The sequence below is a fragment of the Neocloeon triangulifer genome, unplaced genomic scaffold (genome assembly GCF_031216515.1).
Source record: "Neocloeon triangulifer isolate White Clay Creek 2 clone unplaced genomic scaffold, ASM3121651v1 ptg000011l, whole genome shotgun sequence".
Lineage (NCBI taxonomy): Eukaryota > Metazoa > Arthropoda > Insecta > Ephemeroptera > Baetidae > Neocloeon > Neocloeon triangulifer.
The window spans coordinates 2,713,172-2,730,716 of NW_026775553.1; the positions used below are offsets into that span (position 1 = coordinate 2,713,172).

The 17,545-nt window shown below is 37.8% G+C and overlaps 3 protein-coding genes across 4 annotated transcripts; 1 reads left to right on the forward strand and 2 right to left on the reverse strand.

Annotated features, from left to right (window-relative positions):
- Positions 1–221: 221 nt before the first annotated feature.
- On the reverse strand, positions 222–1,641 carry LOC132196166 (S-antigen protein-like). The gene is made up of 5 exons (XM_059618631.1): positions 940–1,641; positions 745–876; positions 541–681; positions 425–472; positions 222–365 (listed from the first exon to the last, which is right to left on the reverse strand). The coding sequence occupies exons 1-5, from the start codon at positions 1,639–1,641 to the stop codon at positions 222–224; spliced, it is 1,167 nt and encodes a 388-aa protein (XP_059474614.1).
- An 832-nt stretch (positions 1,642–2,473) lies between these two features.
- On the reverse strand, positions 2,474–10,757 carry LOC132196167 (uncharacterized). The gene is made up of 8 exons (XM_059618633.1): positions 10,636–10,757; positions 4,678–4,822; positions 3,943–4,089; positions 3,655–3,884; positions 3,377–3,594; positions 2,795–3,091; positions 2,591–2,715; positions 2,474–2,549 (listed from the first exon to the last, which is right to left on the reverse strand). Coding segments are annotated over exons 1-8 (1,239 nt in total). The 5' UTR covers positions 10,637–10,757.
- Positions 10,758–14,211: 3,454 nt separating this feature from the next.
- LOC132195919 (uncharacterized) lies at positions 14,212–16,965 on the forward strand. Of its 2 annotated transcripts, XM_059618219.1 has the most exons (4): positions 14,212–14,314; positions 15,341–15,474; positions 15,822–16,127; positions 16,453–16,965. In XM_059618219.1, the coding sequence occupies exons 2-4, from the start codon at positions 15,341–15,343 to the stop codon at positions 16,799–16,801; spliced, it is 789 nt and encodes a 262-aa protein (XP_059474202.1). In that variant the 5' UTR covers positions 14,212–14,314; the 3' UTR covers positions 16,802–16,965. The 2 variants fall into 2 exon arrangements, with proteins under 2 accessions (XP_059474202.1, XP_059474201.1); XM_059618218.1 differs by lacking the exon at positions 14,212–14,314 and having other exon boundaries at positions 15,311–15,474.
- Positions 16,966–17,545: the final 580 nt, after the last annotated feature.

Genomic DNA, 17,545 nt, shown 5'->3' on the forward strand with positions numbered 1-17,545 from the left:
ACAATAGGAGTGTTTTAAAATATTTTAATTTATAATATATAAAAAAAGAGGTGAAAGTAAATCTTTCAAAGTCTAAACTCACCAGTGCATCTAGGAGTAATTTGCCTCGTCTTACTTTCTAAATAGTTCATCTGCAAACACAAAAGCAAAAAATATTAAAATAGCTGCTTTTTGACTTGCAAGTGGTTCACAAACCTTGTTAGGGGCGAATGGCAGCCAAATCAGTGGCGATGGTAGAGGGCCATGTTGGCCCCCCGCCTGAGGCAGAAGCCGATGGCTTGCTTTGCCTCGTCAAAAGCATGGCGCTTGTTTGAGAGCCGATCTCCGGGCAAGATGTCATCCGGGTCAGGCTGCCAATGCTTCCTCTGCAATTCGGAGAAAAGTTTTTAGAATTTGATCAGAAACTGTACAAAAGTTTTCTTACCTTTCTGCGCTCTACAGGCTGCCCATTGGCTTGAAGAGCTCGAGGAGACTGTGGGTAAAAAGAAGAAAAAAATTAGTTACTTAAATTCAAGGGAAAAAATCCAAGAGTTTATTTACCTGAGAGACTGGCCTCACTTTGGTCTTCCTTCCGCGCTTGTTCTTGGGGCCTTCTTTGACCACCTTGGCGGGCGCCCCAGTGGGGTCTGAAGGGCGCTTTCTGGCTCTTTTAGGGGGTTCGTAGAGGCCGAGGAGCTCAATCTGGAATATAACCAAAATGTAGTCAGATTTGAAACCTCCAGCTTTGAAAAAAGATGTTTTTACCTTGTTGGCCTTGGCCCTGTTCCTGGTCACAACACGAGTGACCTCTGTGGGAGCATCGTCTTCCAGCTCCTCAAGAACTTCAGCAGTCCTCTTTCTTGGTTTGGGAGGCGCTGCTGCTGGAGGTGCTGCGACCTGTGAAATACATTAGTTTTATTAAACCTCTCAATAATGCCAGCATATGAAAAGAACACTTGCCTTAGCCGGAGTTTTTTCCTGATCGATGGCTTTGGGGTCGGGCTGTTCCTCGGCATCTGAGGCAGGTGCCCCTTCTTGCTGGGCATCCTCCTCTTCTGGAGCTGGAGAGTCAGCCACTTCTCCTTCAGCCTCTTCCTCGAGGACCTTGTCGGCAACTTGGTCATCGGTCTCAGGGGCAGAGGCATTTTCTTGGTTGAAGGAATTTGGGTTGGGCTGCTGGTCAGCATTTGACCCTTGGGCATCACTGCTCTCTTGAGCGGTTGAGTCTTCTGGCAGCTGGTCAACCGTTTCAGGTCCACACTCATCTGGGCCAGCTTCCCCTTGGGCAGCCTCAGATGAGTCATTCGAAGTCGGCTCGTCTTCAGCTTCTGATTCCTGATGGTCGCAGGCTTCATACCACTCTTCCTCTTCGTCATCATCCTCTGCAGGAGGCTCCTGTTCTGCGTCTTCAAAGTTGTTCTCAGCAGCCTCTTGAAGGTCCTCTGCTTGAGGGGGAGTGCTGGGCTCCAGCAGTGGAGCGAGGGTGTTGGTCAGGAGATCGCAGTCAGCATCTGCTGAGGGAAAATCCTCGGACGCCAGGGCGGTGCCTGTGGGGATTGCCTTGATTTCGAGTTGTGGCGCGGGAGGGTCAAAAACCCCAAACAAGTGTTCGTTGGCCTTGGTGATGTCCAGAGGCGCAACCTGCAAGAGGTGGCAAAACATTAGAAAATGCAAAGAAAAGCTAGGGCCAGATTTGAAGCACTTACCAGTGAGCGAGGGAATTCCAGCTGCTGGCCATTGACAGACTGGCTCACATGCTTGAAAAACTGGAAAATTTTTGGCAAAATTAGAATTATTTTTTCTCCATATTTTATTTAAACCAATTACCATGTCATCCAAGAACTTGCAGATTTCTTTCTCTGCTTGGAAATTCTGTGGCATGTCATCTTTGATTTCGGGCAAATCTTCGGCCTGTTGGAAGAGATTTAAATAATTAGTTCAGCATACCAAACATTTTTGTAAAAACCAGCAGATATAAAATGAAAGTTGATCCTCCAAGAAGTTATCATAATATAAATAAACATTAATTTAACCAAATTTATAATACTGATATATAAAAAGAAAAAGCATTGTTGCTGGAGATAATTCAAATGCAAGAAAAACCCACAATTCATTGAGAGAAGCCACAATTAAAACTTAATGATCATTAATGGCGTTAATTTGTGATCAAATTGTTAATGTAAAAAGCATGTAATTAATGCAAATTTGCTTAATCCTCTTGCACGCTTCTTAATTTTGCTAAATTTAGAAAGCAAAATGTTTCAATTATTTCTAAACTTATATGCATAATATCCTTTTTTAATTAGTATATTATGTGAGACATGAAGATTTAAAAGTAGAATTAATTATCCTTACCTTTACATATGGGCCGAGCTTGTCTTCGATGACCATCTGCACTCTACGAAGGAACTCAGCAGGGCTCCGGTGCCACGTGGGGCACCAAAAATGAGCAGACTCACGCAGGTACCTGTCGGCCACCTGCTGGCTGGCAGGGTCAAGGCCAGTAGTCTTGGCGAGGCCCAGCCTTTGGCATGTCTTGATGATGGCAGGCAGAATGCTGAGCAAGTTGGCTGCGGCAATGGGAGGGCTGAAGCTTTCCTTGGCCCAGCACAGGGCCAACTCGGCCTTGGCCAGGGCGCTCGGGCTCAGGTAGATGGCCCACTCGAGGGCCATCAGACGGAGGCGGGGAGTGGCCAAAAACGGCAGCCACCCAAAAAGCCACCTCTGCACCGCGGGCTGCAAATTCAACCCGAAGAAGTTCTGGAGAGAAAAATTGGAAAATCAGCAAAGAACAATTTCAAGGGTGGACACATACGTTTGCAGCCAGGTGAGGGATGAAGGCGAAGAGCCGGTAGGGCAGCAGGGTGGAGATTAAGGGCCAGCCAGGACAGGCGTCCCTCTCAGGGTCCACCGCCAAGGCCAGCAGTCCAGGCAAGGGCAGGCTGTCCATTTCTCTGATGGGGCTCTTCATGATGGCACATGTGCCCACCATGGACAGCAGCTGCTTGGCCAAGCCGCGCAGGGCAGGGTCGACCTGCAGCTTCTCCAGATTTCCATCCAGCTTCACCATGATCTTCTTGGCATACGAACTGTGCAGAGATCGCTGAATGTTCTGCAAAACAAAGTGAGAGAGCGTTTTACTCCATATCATCTTTACCAAAAATTAATAGAACACAATTGAGAATAAATAATTTTTGAGCTTTCCTCATTTAAAATATGTCCGTGAAACAGATGAGATTTTTGAAAAAATAAATTTGCAGAGGCGTCTCAAATGATATTTTTGTTTGACTGAAAATTTAAATTATTCGAACTAAAAAAGCATAATTTTATTTTTGAGAGCAAAAAAAAAATGAAATATTTAAAATTTCCAAAAGTTGCCGAATAAGATAATAATTACCTGAAGCATTGCCTTCCGGCCAGGTTTGGACGCTTGCCGGAATGCGGAGAACATGACCTTGAGCCACAAGAGGTGCCTCTTATCGGTCTGGACGATGAAGGGCAACGATGCGGCAAAGTTGTCCCTGACTTTCTTCAGGAAGCTCAGGTCAGACACGTAGATGGCCAAGTTGAGGGTTTTCAAGGTGGCCAAGGCGACTTCCAAGCTGCATTTGGGCACTGCAATTGAATAATAATCATGAATCATGAATTTATAATTTAATTTTTTTGAACACTCACAGGCATCACGCAGTTTGTAAATTTGGGAGCTTTCGACGGCAAGGAGCGCCTTGTTGATGAGCAAGTTAAAATGCTGAACGTCCGGGTCGAGGGCTAGAAGAAGGCTGGCGTCGAGGTCGTTGTTGAGCTGCAGGCGTTTGCTTCCCTCCAGCAAAATCCGCCTCACAAGCATTGGCTCGAACTCCTTGTCTGTGGTGGGCATGAGGAAGAGCAGGGCTGCACGCAGCATCCTAGTTGGACACAAAATCAATGACAAAACTCTATTGAAAATAATCAAGCAAAACTTACGTGAACCAGGCCAACCTGCTGCCTTCAGCGATGGGCTTCTCTGAAAGAATGAGTGACGAGAACTCAACTACGAAGGTTTCCTTCAGGAACGTTTTGCCATCGTAGTGCTTTTGCCCATTGAATTTCTGCTCAACCCTCTTGAAAAGCCTGTGTGCACAGTAGAAAAAAATCGTAAGCAAAATACAAAACATATTAAAAGGGAAATAAGTAAAAATAAAAAAAACAATGACACAAATTATTTTTGAACTAACTTATAGAAAATGATGTGGCTTTAAACATACGAACTTCATCATGTTCTTTTATAAAAGTTTTAGTCCAGGAAAAATAATTGGGGAAAAAATTCTTCGATGGATATTAAATGATGGCTTTGAAGGTCATAGTTTAAATTTAAATATTTCAAGAAAGCTTTCAGTTTTTAGATCACAAGGATTCTGAATCAGTTAATTTTTTTGTTTTACTACAATCATGTTGTCTATTATGCTCTTCCGAACTTTATTGTTATTTCCGCTTATTACGGTGACAAAAATTGATAAATTTTACACTTTTAGAATTGAAAGTCGTTGAAGCAAAACGATGCAAGTGAAATTTTTGCAAAAATTTGCGGACAAAAAAACAACAATAAAGAAATCCGCGTAGCAGTTTCACTGCACAACATTTCTGGTGACAATGACTCTGAATTGAAAATTATTCAACAGAATGTATAATTTCAAGTGAAATGTAGAAAAAAATACTCACATTTCCAAGTCAGGGTAGGTCCTCTGTGCAGCGTCGGCACAGACGGGGGGCAGCAAAGAGCCGTTCTTGCCCTTGCTGAGAAAAGCCTGGTCAACGAAATGCAAGCACATGGCTTCTTTGTCGCCAGAGGAGACTGCTGAACTCACTGAAACAAATTTACTCACATCAGTATCAACAAAGGCAACAAAATTCCATTGCAAGCAAGGAAACAAATCGAGACTTTTAATTCCATGAAAATTTTTTGAAATTGTGAGCAAAAGTAAGGTGCTAGATGCTCAAAACGTGTGAAATTAATTAAAAAGTATTTCGATCTGAAACTTTGAATGACGAAGAAACCCTATGGAAATTTTCCAGGCCCCCAGCAGACAAATTATGAAAATTCTTTCTTTCTTAGCTTTTTCATTGGCAGAACAATTAAATTAAAATGAGTTAATAAGAGAAGAGTTAAAAAGTGCGGCGCTTTCTTTGGTCTTTTTGACATCAGAAGTTTTCACAGTGGTGCCGTTTTATCCAAAGAATTATTTCTGCGAAAAATTTGTATGTAAAAAAAATAATAATAACTTTGAGGAGCTATCAAAATCCAACTTTAAATTCCATTGTAACCTTTTTGGTAAATTCTTGTAAAAAAATATATTTTGAAGTAGGAGTTCACGATCGAGGGTTGATTCATGGTGATTTGAATTTAAATTCAGCTTTTCCTCGTTGGTTTTTGTGAGTTTTTATTGTTTAAGAAAAAACAATATCCTGCTCTACATGTTTAAGCTACAAGCCATAATTCATGAGCTGTGAAATTATTTTGACAAGAATCAGTACAAAAATCAATTCTTTTAATTTATTTTCTTTCATTAACAATTATTTAAAGGTTGCATTTTTACGATAAACAATTTTTAACACAAAAATTTGATAAAATGAATTGAAAAATATTGGTAAACCAAAAGATTTTTTAACAATAATTGATTTTTATAAAAAATTTGGTCAGAACATTGTGTGTTCAAGGGTACCTTTCTCGCCGGTGGTCGAGATAGAGAAGACGTTGGTTTTTCAGTTTTCAGGTAAAGGCTATTTTGTGGAAAAATGTATTGTATTTATTCGTCGCCACTACTGTCTGCACATTTCTTTATTTTGTATGCGGCCTAAGCTGATACCTGTGGGTGAAGATGAGTTTATTGCTCTTTTGTGCACTTGCAGTAGGCGCGGCGGCACTCTTTTTCTTTCCCTGTTTTCGCCTGGCGAGCGAAGGGCTGTTGCCGCGACTGATTTTCTTCTCCTTCCTTTTGGCGGCGCCGGCCAGCTTTTTTTTAAATAACTCTTGGCCGCCTTGATGGGCTTATGCCACATTTTTTCAACTGTCAAATTCGGCTTGCTGATTGTATTCCCGATCGCCACCGTGGCCATTGATTCTGCCGCGACTCTTTTTGAAATTTTTCTCGCGGTGAATAATGCTGGCGCCCTCAAAGTCGATGTCATGATTTGTTTTTTGCGCGTGCATCGCCAATTTATTCGGGGCATCTTCGTCTTGCGGCCGAAACATGTAGAACAGGATATTGTTTTAAAATAAAAACTCTCAAAAACCCATCGAGGAAAAGCCGAATTTAAATTCAAATCACCATAAAAATTATAATTAAGTTCTGAAAATCTATAGATCTTTAAAATTTTGAAACTATTGCAATTCGCAAACAATACGTATTATAATTTTTCCCCACAAATAATAACAAATGTTGTGAAAAAAATCGCCTTGAAAAGAAACTTAAAAAACACGTCAAAAAATTTCTAAATTATCAATGCGTCTCATTGTTTGTTGCAAGGGCAAAGAGGATTATGGCAAGAGTTGGGTTGAATGGGAAGCAAATGAAAATTCAAGTTGTTTGTTGGCGACTTGGCCGCAGGCCTTTCCAAATGAATTTCCTGCCGGTTCAGTGGCAGAGGAGAAACAGAAGCGCGAGTGGAAAACAAAATTAATTTGCTGGAAGGAGATTTGAACTCAGGGGATGAGGAATTCCAACTTCCTGTCTCTTAATTTCCTTTTTAAGTCACATTCAAGATCGGTGTGACCCTGGGACTAATGTGTTTTTCATGGCGATCGGCAGTACAATCAGCCAGCCCAGTTTGACAGTTGAAAAAGCCCATCAAGGCGGCCAAGAATTATTTCATAGAAAAAAGCAAGCGTTCATGGCCTGCGCCGCCAAGAGGGAGAAGAAAATCGCTTCCAACAGCAGCCACTCTCTTGCCAGAAAGAAAAAGAGTGCCGCGGGCGCCGCACCCGCAGTGCAAATGCACACAAGAGCAATAAACCCGTCAGCACCCACAGATATCGGCTTCAAAATAAAGAAATATGCAGACAGCAGTGGAGACAAATGAATACAATGCAAATACATTTCTGCCTGATGCCTGTTCTCCACCAAAACGCACTTAAGTGTACCGTACTGAGGGGAAAGGGGCGTGGCAACACTCAGGCTGCCTGAGTGTGATTTTGCTGCTTTTTACACCACACTTAAGGGCACTGCCAGCTGACGGGACAAACGCGCGTTTAAATGCGAAAATGCGTTAAAGAGAGCGCCTACTTAACTTTCAAAATTTATTTTGAGGTTTCTTTACTAAAATTAATAACGAAATGGACTCGGACGACGAGGTTATAAGAACTTTTTAAAATTTTTTTGTTAAAAGGGGGATGATATTAGATAATTTTTTGTATTATATTTTAATAATTAATTAATTTATTTTTATTTATTAATTTTATTGGATTTTTAATTTCAATTTTTGTTTAAATTTTTAAAAGGCAGTAGCTGGCGGAGCTGGCCGCAATTAATGCTTTTCTTATGGACCCCCGCTTCCGCCAGCTATATATAGCGCTTTAGCGGTGTTGTGGAGCAGACCTATTACCGATAATTAAAAATTAAGCTAATACAAGTTTAATAAATAAATTCGATTTTCAATAATAAATATAATTAATAATTAATATAGTTATGTTAATAGTTTATAATGGAGGTCAGCAGTAAGATTTATTTTATAAAGATGTAAGAATAAATTTAATTAAGTATCAAAAATAAATTATTAAACAAATTTTCTAAAAAATTTAAAAGAACCCCCAAAATCCACAAAATGTTGGCTGCGTGTGCCGCGATTATACGCGATTGTTATTGTACACAAGTGATGAGAGCGCATGCTCAACGCACTCAGGATCGCTCAAAAGTATCCTGAGTGTATTTCTCTCCCTAAGGGCGATGGCGTACGTCTACACTATGCACTCAGTGTGATTTCACACTGAGGGGGCAGCACTTAAGTGTAGTGGAGACGAGGCATGAGGAAAAAAATAACTTGGTCTTCTCTCCACCAGGACCTCCACTGACTGAGAAAAGCAAGCTCAAAACACAAAATCAGACGGAAAATATTATAAAAATTATTTGTTAAAAATCTTGGATTCAACTATCAAATTTTGTGTAAAAATGTAGCTCAAAATAATTTCAGGTTAATGCGATGCTCACTGCGGCGGATGGAGCCTTTTTATCTCGGAAGTGGTGCTGTTTTTTTTCCAACAATTCCTTTTCTTTAATAAATTGTTTTCAACAATCGAATGTAAACAATGTGATATGTGACAATTTGGAGCAATAAACAACAATAAAAAAGGTTGACTTTTGTACTAGTACTTGTTAAAGTGATTTTCACTGCTCATGAATTATGGCTGCAGCCAAAACATGTGGAGCAGGATATTGTTTTTTTGTTATTAATAATAAACACTTACGAGGAAAAGCCGATTTTAAATCCAAATCGCCAAAATAAAGTCTTATTAAATGTCTGTGGTAAATAAAAACGCGTGAACATGTCACTGTGCGGAGTAATTAAGCGCTCAATTAGCAACGATTGGAACGTTTTAAATTTTCATGAGTGAAATTTTACAGATTTTGATCGATTAATTTGAAGGATGTGATTGATTATCATTTCGAAAAAGGACCCTTCGAGTGCAATACGCACAAAGCTTGTTTTTCAGAAGAAATAAAAACACGCATAATCTTAAAATGTTGCAAGATTAAAACACTAATGGTTGATATTGAAGCAAATCATAATCACAACGCATTAAGCAAAGAAGAAAATATGTAAATAAAAAATGAGCATCAAAGAGCAATGTTATGCATGATAACGAGCGCGATCATGAAAGTTTTGTCCCTGGAATCGCTCATCGAAGTTAACAGGAAGAGACTTGCAGCGACAAGAACGGCTTGGAAATTGTGTTGCAGCACATGCAGCAACCGCGCTTGGAGCGAGTTGTTTTCTTGCTCGCTGGGTGCCCAATTTTCACTTCCTTTGAGGAAATAAAATTTTTTAGTGAATTAAATCATTTGGGGGAGCCATAATATTTTACCGTTCTTTTTGTTGGCAACATTTAAAGTGGTTTGTTATTTGAAGTTATTTCAAAAAATTTCCATTAAATTTACAAAATATTACCTACGAAAAATATCTTTTAACTTGTGCATAAGCTCTCTTGTTGCTATGGATGAGAAACAATTAAGGAATTTACATGAAAAATTTGAAATCCCGCCTGATTAATTGTTGCCGTCGCCTAAACAATCATTCAAAGAAGAGCCGCGCGAGTTTTGATTATAATTTTTAATCTTTTGGTGAGAAAGATTGTGTTGGTGCCTTTTGGTTCCTTTTAGGAATTTGGTGTTTTGTCTGCTGGTTGAATTCTGTGCGCGACCAGCCGGCGCCGCGGGGACAAGAAAATCGCTGGTTAAAGAAAAAAAGCCGCACCCCAGAGCGCACAAAAGAAAGCCATAAACCGCGGCGCGCAAAATAAGGAGAAGTGGCGGCAAATGAAAAAATGCGACCCCGAGGAAAAAAGCTCTAATATAATTTTGTCTCCTTGACCTGTGTCCAAAGGTGCCAAAAAAACACCCTTTTTCCTATTTCCAATTGAATTGTTGAACAATTTTGTATCAACAATGCTTCAGTGTAAGAATTTAGCTCAAAATTATTGAAGTTGATTTCAATTCTTCTCTTTAATATTTAATTTATTTTTTGTCAAATTATCTCAGCAGCTTAAACCAGATTTTTGAATAAAAAAATTAACAACTATAAAAAGTATCAAGATCCAACTTTGAATTGAATTATCATTGCTTGTTCCAAATTGTTACAAATATTATATTGTTTATACATTCAATTGTTGAAAATAATTTATTTAGAGAAAAAGGAATTATTTGGACAAAGCGGCACCACCACTAGCAAGAATTTTGCCGAAACTTCCGAGATCAAACAGACCCCATCAGCCGCGGTTAGAATTAAGTTTTTACCCTTATCAGTGAAATTTTTCCACAAATTTAACTGGAACGAGAATAACCAAGAGAAGCTTAATTTTCTCTTCCAAATAAATGACCGAATTCTAAATAATTGACAATTAACCTTGTTAACCTTGATTTTGTTATAAGAGCAAGGAAAGAAATGATGAGTGTCGAGTTGAATCGGAACCGGTTGAAAATTTGAGTTGTTTGTTGGCGACTTTGCTGCAGGCTTTTCCTAATGAATTTTCCTGCTGATTCAGTGGTGGAGGAGAATAAAGAAGCGCGAGTGGAAGACTTAAAACAATTTGCTGGAAGGAGATTTGAATGCACGCGAAGAGGAACTTCTTCTACCTTCTCTTTCTAACGGTACGGTCGCATTCAAGATCGGTGTGACCGTCAGACTAATATAATCTTATTAAATTTCCGTATTGCTATCCCAGAAAAATATTCAACTAAACGAAGAATGATTTGCGCACACAAAAATGAGCATCAAAAGCTAAATTTTGTCGCAAGTCATATGTAATTTTGAGCTTGTTTATGTTATTCATTTGTACTTGATGGTGGGAAAAGAGGGGATCAAAATTAAATCACCCAGAATGTTATTATAACGCAAATTGGTTAATGTCGCGAATGATTTTTTGTTGTCTGGGGTGGCCAGAGATTTAAAATTGCGAAAAGAACTTACTTATGAAAGGTGCGGGTTTCACAATAGCCAGAAAACCAGGCAGCAGCAAAAGATGCAGCGGAAAACAAACGATTTTGTTGATTTTGATGAGAGAAGCGAACTAGCGACACGCGTGGTGTGACTGGTGCGAAAGAGCGAACTCAAGTGAGGCAGGCAGCGGGCGACGGGGCGAGCCAGGGCGAGCAGCAGAGAAGGAGCAGCAGCGAAAGGATGCGCCCCCTACCGACCGCCCTGCCCCCCCAAGCCCCCTTCACTGCCAGCGCCAATATATTTTCCGTCTTTTCTACTTAATTGTCTGCTTTAATAATTTCTTTTATTTTAACTTCAGTACGACAATTGCTTAATAATTTCCACCAAGTAATTTTAATGAGGTGCGCGACGTATTAAAATTAATAAACATGGTCTTTTTTAAAAAAAATAAAAATATTATTCTTGCATTCATATTAAGAATATTTTACTAAGAGCCAAGTTCGATCTTTTTGCCAAATCGCGTGCGTCTTTTTTATTAATAATTCTTCTTCGACGCCTAAATAACAAAAAACTGTTAATTTTTGTACGGTGAAAATAATTTACGGAGTCGAAGCTGAAAACTGTTGCTGGTTTCTTTTGCTTTTTTAATTTCATGACACGATAAAATCAGAGGTCGTGTTGAATTTCAACGCAACCACAATTTTTCTTGCTTTTGATTCAATGTTTTGATAAGAACAAGGTGAGTTTTTTCAATTTCAAAACATGGACTTCTTGAGGAGAAGCTCAAATAATTAATTTCCCTTTTCTTTGTGAAAATATGTTTGGCGTAAATTTTTAGGAATTATTGAATTGAAAATGGAACACTACGGGAAAAGACAAAACTTTAAATCAATTTCACTGTTAAATCCCAGAGAATTTCATCAAAACTTTTAAATGTTGTTTGCTCATTTTAATTAAAAAAGGATTTTGTATTAAACGCTTTCGTGTACAACTGCGGTGCAATTCAAACACCCTTCTCAACACAAAATCCTGCGGTCCCCGGCCAACTTTAGCAAAGAACAACCCTTCACTCGCAGTCCCAGCATGAGAAATCACTCAGGTTCCCCCAAGAGAAAAATCCGCCTGGAATGGGAATCGAACCCACAATCTCAGGGATGGATCATTTTAGTTGATGAATTTTGCTAGCCAATAGTACGATGTAAAAAATATGAATTCAATTTTTCTCATCATGTTTTCTGAATTCGTGGAATCTCACAGCTTTCCCTAAATCGAGTCAAATGCTTTAGCTGATTTCATTGTTTGATTTGTTTGTTCTGATCAATAGTTTGATCCGATGAAAAAAAACTGAATGAATTAAGGCGGACGCCGGTGCGTAACGCCTGCATATGATCAAGTTAGGCAACCGGCACGACGCGCGCCTATGATTACTTTTAAATATACTAAAGTAAATCAAGTAAATAATAAGAATTAATTAAAAGTAATAATATTAAATATGAATTTTCAATAAAATGAACGTGTATAGCCAGGAGAGAGAGAGAAATATCTAAAATCGAAGCAAAATTTTAATCTTTTCTTGAACATGAGCGCTTCATTGTTTAATTTTAGGAAAAATTTGTTGCAAGAATATTACAAAAATACAAAAGTTTCTTTTTTCATTGAAATTTCTATAATTTTGTTTAATTGTGGATCACAAAAATCAAGCCAAATTGTAAATCTAGATAGGGATATTGTTTTTTTCGCATCAGAAAAAAACAATTCAAATCTTACAAAATTATGCTACAAATAGCATAATTTCCATAAAAAAGTTCTAAGATCTAAAACTTTTCATCCAACAAAGTGAATGAACAAAGGTCAATTTTGAGCAAAAAAAAAGGTTGATTTCCCTCCTCTTCCTTTTCCTTTTGGCTGCAGGCGATTTGTTAACTGGGAGCAGTCGCTGGCAAAACAATAGATTGACAGCAAAAGTGAAAAACAAGATTTGACGCGGGCAAATTGGAGATTTGAATGCGCGGGGGGAGAGGAATTCCGACTTCCTTTGCTTTGTTTCACTCTTGATTGAATTTGCTTGGAAGCAAATTTGAGACACAATGAAAGCGTCCATCCTAAAAATATCATTAGACTGAGAATAGATTTGAATTGCTTGAAATTAACTCTGGCTTTTATTTTGTAGTAAAATTAGATATTTTTCTAGAAGTGCTGAATCTTCAGAAAACTTGTGTGCTTGTTGAATATTTTATGATAAAAAATAAACTGCTCTAAACCATGTTTGGTCTTTTCATTGAGAAAGAAAAAAGTATTAATTCACCGCGGCTTCTTGTAATTTAAAATTACAAAGGCATAATTAAAAATGGTCCCTTAATATGCAATAAAAATAAATCCGTTTTTTTTTTCAAGCCAATGAATAAAAAATTTGAAAAGTTTTCTTTCCGTTTAAGCATTTATGTCAACATTGATTTTCCTTATTTTAAAGTGTGACCGACTTTAATTTCTTTTCAAATAAATATACTTTATTAAAAAAAAAATTTGCGATCATCTATCCAAAAAGGTGTAGAGATCACAAAACGCAGACGTGTGCATATAATCGGAAAAATAATTTATATTGATCCTGAATTTCCAAGACGTGCGTAACTTGCCAGTTTGTCTTGCTGCGATTGAAAAGTTGATGACAATTACAAAATTCAACTTATAAATGTAGCCGTAAATTAAATTTTGCGATCGACGATTGGTTGAATGAAAGTGGTTTTGACAGAAGAAAAGACAAACTTACGGTTTTGCTGATTGCCGTGGTCCATAGCAAGCCAGGGAAAATTCCGGAAGTCAAAGTAAAAGACGGTTTAATCCAATTGCAGCAGCTAATGAAGCACAAAGGAAACGACAAGTGTTGCGGTCTAGGGCCCGAATAAATTTGATTTGGAATATTAGGCGACCCTTCTTCCACCCTGCCTGGCCCCTCCCTCCCTCCTTTAAGCGCTAACAAATTATACAAAATGTGTTACCTGTACGAGGGCGTGTTGCCCATCCACCTGTTGTCCAGGCGCCACCGGTAGTTGTCCTTTCACTTGTAGCCAAAAAGAGATCATCAAAGTATCAAACCTCTGTCCCAAAATTAGCATCAATTATTTATTTATTTTAACTAGTATTTTTATAAAAAGGTTCAATTACAAATCTATCAGCAAGAATTTTTTGTTATCAATTAGAGGCTCCTGGCGATACTACATAAATTTGAGCCTGCAGTTGGCGAGAAGCGAAATCGTGGTCAATTTGAGAAAATACCTGTTGCCGCGGCTGGAACGAGGAACGCTGATCAAATTGAGAACGGCCACTGCTTTTCGCTTCTCCAGGACCTGACTTCGCAGGGTTTTTTCCAAAAAAAATAAAAAACTCGGAACTGACACTTATTTCACAGCATCACATATCACATGTATCTTTGTAAACAATAAACAATTACCGAATCCGCCCCCTCATTTTCCCTCCGTTCACGCAACAAAAAAGGGCGCGCATATAAATTCACTGACCTCGGCATTGAGGGGGCGGAGTCTCTAATTGTTTACAAAGATACATGTGATCATGTGAAATAAGCGTCAGTTCCGAAATCGGTCCCAAAACGAGAGTTTTCGAAAAATTCCCTGCGAAGTCGGGTCCTGGAGAAGCGACAAGCGGCGGCGGCTGTTCTCAATTTTTTTTATCATCGTTCCAGCCGCGGCAACAGGTATTGTATTTCTCAAAGTGACCACGATTTCTGGGCTCAAATTTAGTATCAGGAACCTCAAATTGATAAAACTTTTTCAACAAAATGTTTTATAAAAAAAAAAATGAATTTAAGATTTATTTAATTTTGTTTCTAATTTAAAAAAATATTGAGAGTTTAAAGTGGTAAAAAGATATTTATCAAATGAAAGATTTTAGATTATTGACTTTTCATCTTATTCTTTAAAAACAAAACTCTACATTTTGAATATCAAATTATTAATTATATTGTATTTAACTACCGATTGTATGTACAATAATTATCTCTCTGATGCCACACGAAGCTCTATCAGTTTGTGGATGGCCTCTTTGGCTGCGGAGAGATCTTGCCTTGTTTGGGCTTCCTTGTCGGGTCCACAGCAGCTCCTTCCTCGGAGAAAAGCTGAGGGGCGAATAACGAATAAACGAGATCCATTTCAGTCGTACCACGGTGGATTTCTTCTCTAACCGAATTCACTCCGCATCTTCCAGCGGAAAAAATAGCTATAGATAGATAAAAAAATGTTTATCTGTCCAAATTGTTACATCACATTGTAAACATACAATTGATGTAAATCGTTATGCGCATCAAAGGAGAAAAACTGAGTTGGGATGGCAAAAGAAGCACCATCAATGGCATCAATTCGTTTTATTCCTCCCCTTCAATACTGGACGCAATGAACAGTCTCAAATTTCCAAAATTATAATGTATAATATTTGTTACATGAGATAAAGCATTTTTTTGTTCTTTTAAATTTATAAATATTCTTGTTTACAATTAAATGGAAAGTGAAAAACATGACGATATTATAAATTTATACCTACACTAAACTGACTAACCTTGAACTTTTAAGCACCACATACTAATTTGAAGATTTTAGGACCACAGTCTTAAAATCATTGACAAATATCTTTGGCGTCACTACAAATAGGGTGTGTGTGTGTGCGACTTGAAGTACATAATATAAAAGACCAAACAGTCGCTTGTGTTTAATTCAGTCAATTAAAGATGAGCAGTGGAGAAGGAGCGAGTCGTTGGGTCAAGCATCCCGAAATTGTTTGCTATCCGGGCACAATTTTGAAGCAGACAGACTTGGATCAATATGAAAATCTTCGTTGGCGAGCATTGAATGACGGTACAAGGTAAATTTCAATAATGGTGGATGATTTCATGTTCTATTTAGTAATTCAAAAGCAACTCTTTAGATGGAGGTTGCTTTTAGCAGAAGTCAAGTTTCAAAAATAGTTAATTATTTTAATTCGGACATTAACATGTACTATTAAAAACTGTGTATTGTTCATAATATATTTATTGTAGAGATGAAAAAGAAGTGTAATTTTCCTGATATCAAATGCTATGAAAACAAGAAATTTTATTGTATAAAATAAGTCAATAAATTAAATTTTGCAAAATGACCACCAAGATTTTGAGAGAAATTTTGTAACATTAAAAAGAAAAAATGGAAAAACTTAAAATTTGAACATTTCAGGGTGATTGATCTGATTGTGCCAGCAAGAGATGGCCGCGCTTGGCGAATGCAAAAAGGTGACCTGTGCCGCATAAGTGTTCCTATTGGCCCGCAAGTGGGCGACCTGAACATGTGGAACGCCAACAATCCTGCCGAGCACTTTTACAATGGCAAGACGCGGCAAATCCACGCGGCGCATCTGACTGTCGGCGACCGGCTGTGGAGTTGCCTGCCCAATTTAAATCCAATGGCCACAATTGTTGGAGACTCAATTAAATACGGAATCGACGAAGAAGGCGCCGGCATACATGACGTCATTGGAACAAGGTTGGAAATTCTTTACTGGCTAGATTATTAGTAATAAATTATAATTAAATTAATTGGATAAAACTTTTAACTTATAAAATTACGATCCTAAAAACTGGTGATTTTTTTCAACTATGCCTAAATTTCCAAGTAATATTATTAAAATTAATTTCAATGTATTTTGATTAATTTTAATTGAAGTAAATATTAGTTGCAAATTGTGTTTATTGATCTATCACAAAGGCAATTGCTGCCCATAACGGGATACATCATTTATACATTCAAAATTATACAAGTTAATATAATTGAGAGAAAAGATGATATTTACATCAAACTTTTTAATCAGGTGCGATCAATACACTGCAAGGCTTATAAGTGGTTTGGAGGTCACTTCGTCTTGTCACCAAAATTTGACAAAAGCCGCAGCCGAATTCGGTCTTGGCGAGGAGAACGTGCACGACGTCCTCAACGTCTTTATGTGCACCGGATTCCGAAAAACGGATCACAAATATTTCTGCAAACCCACACCTGCGAGGAAAGGCGACTTTTTGGAATTCGCCGCCGACATGGATGTAATCGTCGCCCTCAGCGCCTGTCCGCAGGGAGACGTTTCCATTCCGGTCGGCCAAGTTGTCCCTGACGAAAAGTGTCATCCCTTGAAGGTGGAGGTCTTCAGAGCTGCCATCGAACTTTGATAAATAAAATTTGAAAAGAAAAGAAATGAGGAAAGTGCTAAATAATTTCATTATGTACGCGTGGTTTCTTTGAAGAAACGAATCAAATTATTTTTTATTATAATAATGAATTAATGGTTTTAGCGCAAATCAAATTGTAAAATAACAATTTTAAATATGGCAAATAAACATTAATATTAACAAATATTAAAAATATTTTTAAATTGTACCTAATTTTATTATAAAAATTAAAAAATATCCAATATTTGGACAATTCTTTTAATTTTTTATTTATTTAATTATTTTTATTTTTTATTATTTGTCAAATTGTTACAAATATATTTTTAACATAAAATTTTTTAAAACAATTTTTTGAAAAAAAATTATGATAGACAAAACAACACAACCACTAACAATAACTTTGCTAAAACTTCCGAAATAAAAAAAGACCCCATCCGCCATGAGCATAATTACTTTAAAATTTGTTAAAAAAATCCTCTTCTCTTAAATGATATTCTGATCACAATGAAAATCAGCATTATTTACGTGTAAGTAATTATTTTTTACAACTGGGTCAGCATTGCTCATTGACTGCAAAAATATTTTAAAACTAACATAAAACTCGCTTTTATCTCTGAGTCAGCACATGGCAGTCATTACTTGCTCATTAAACCTCCCTTACTCACAGATGTCGACGTATTATAGTGACGTTATTAGCGTCGTTGGGCCATCCTGGACTTTCTCAGAGCCGAAAAGTGCATAAAA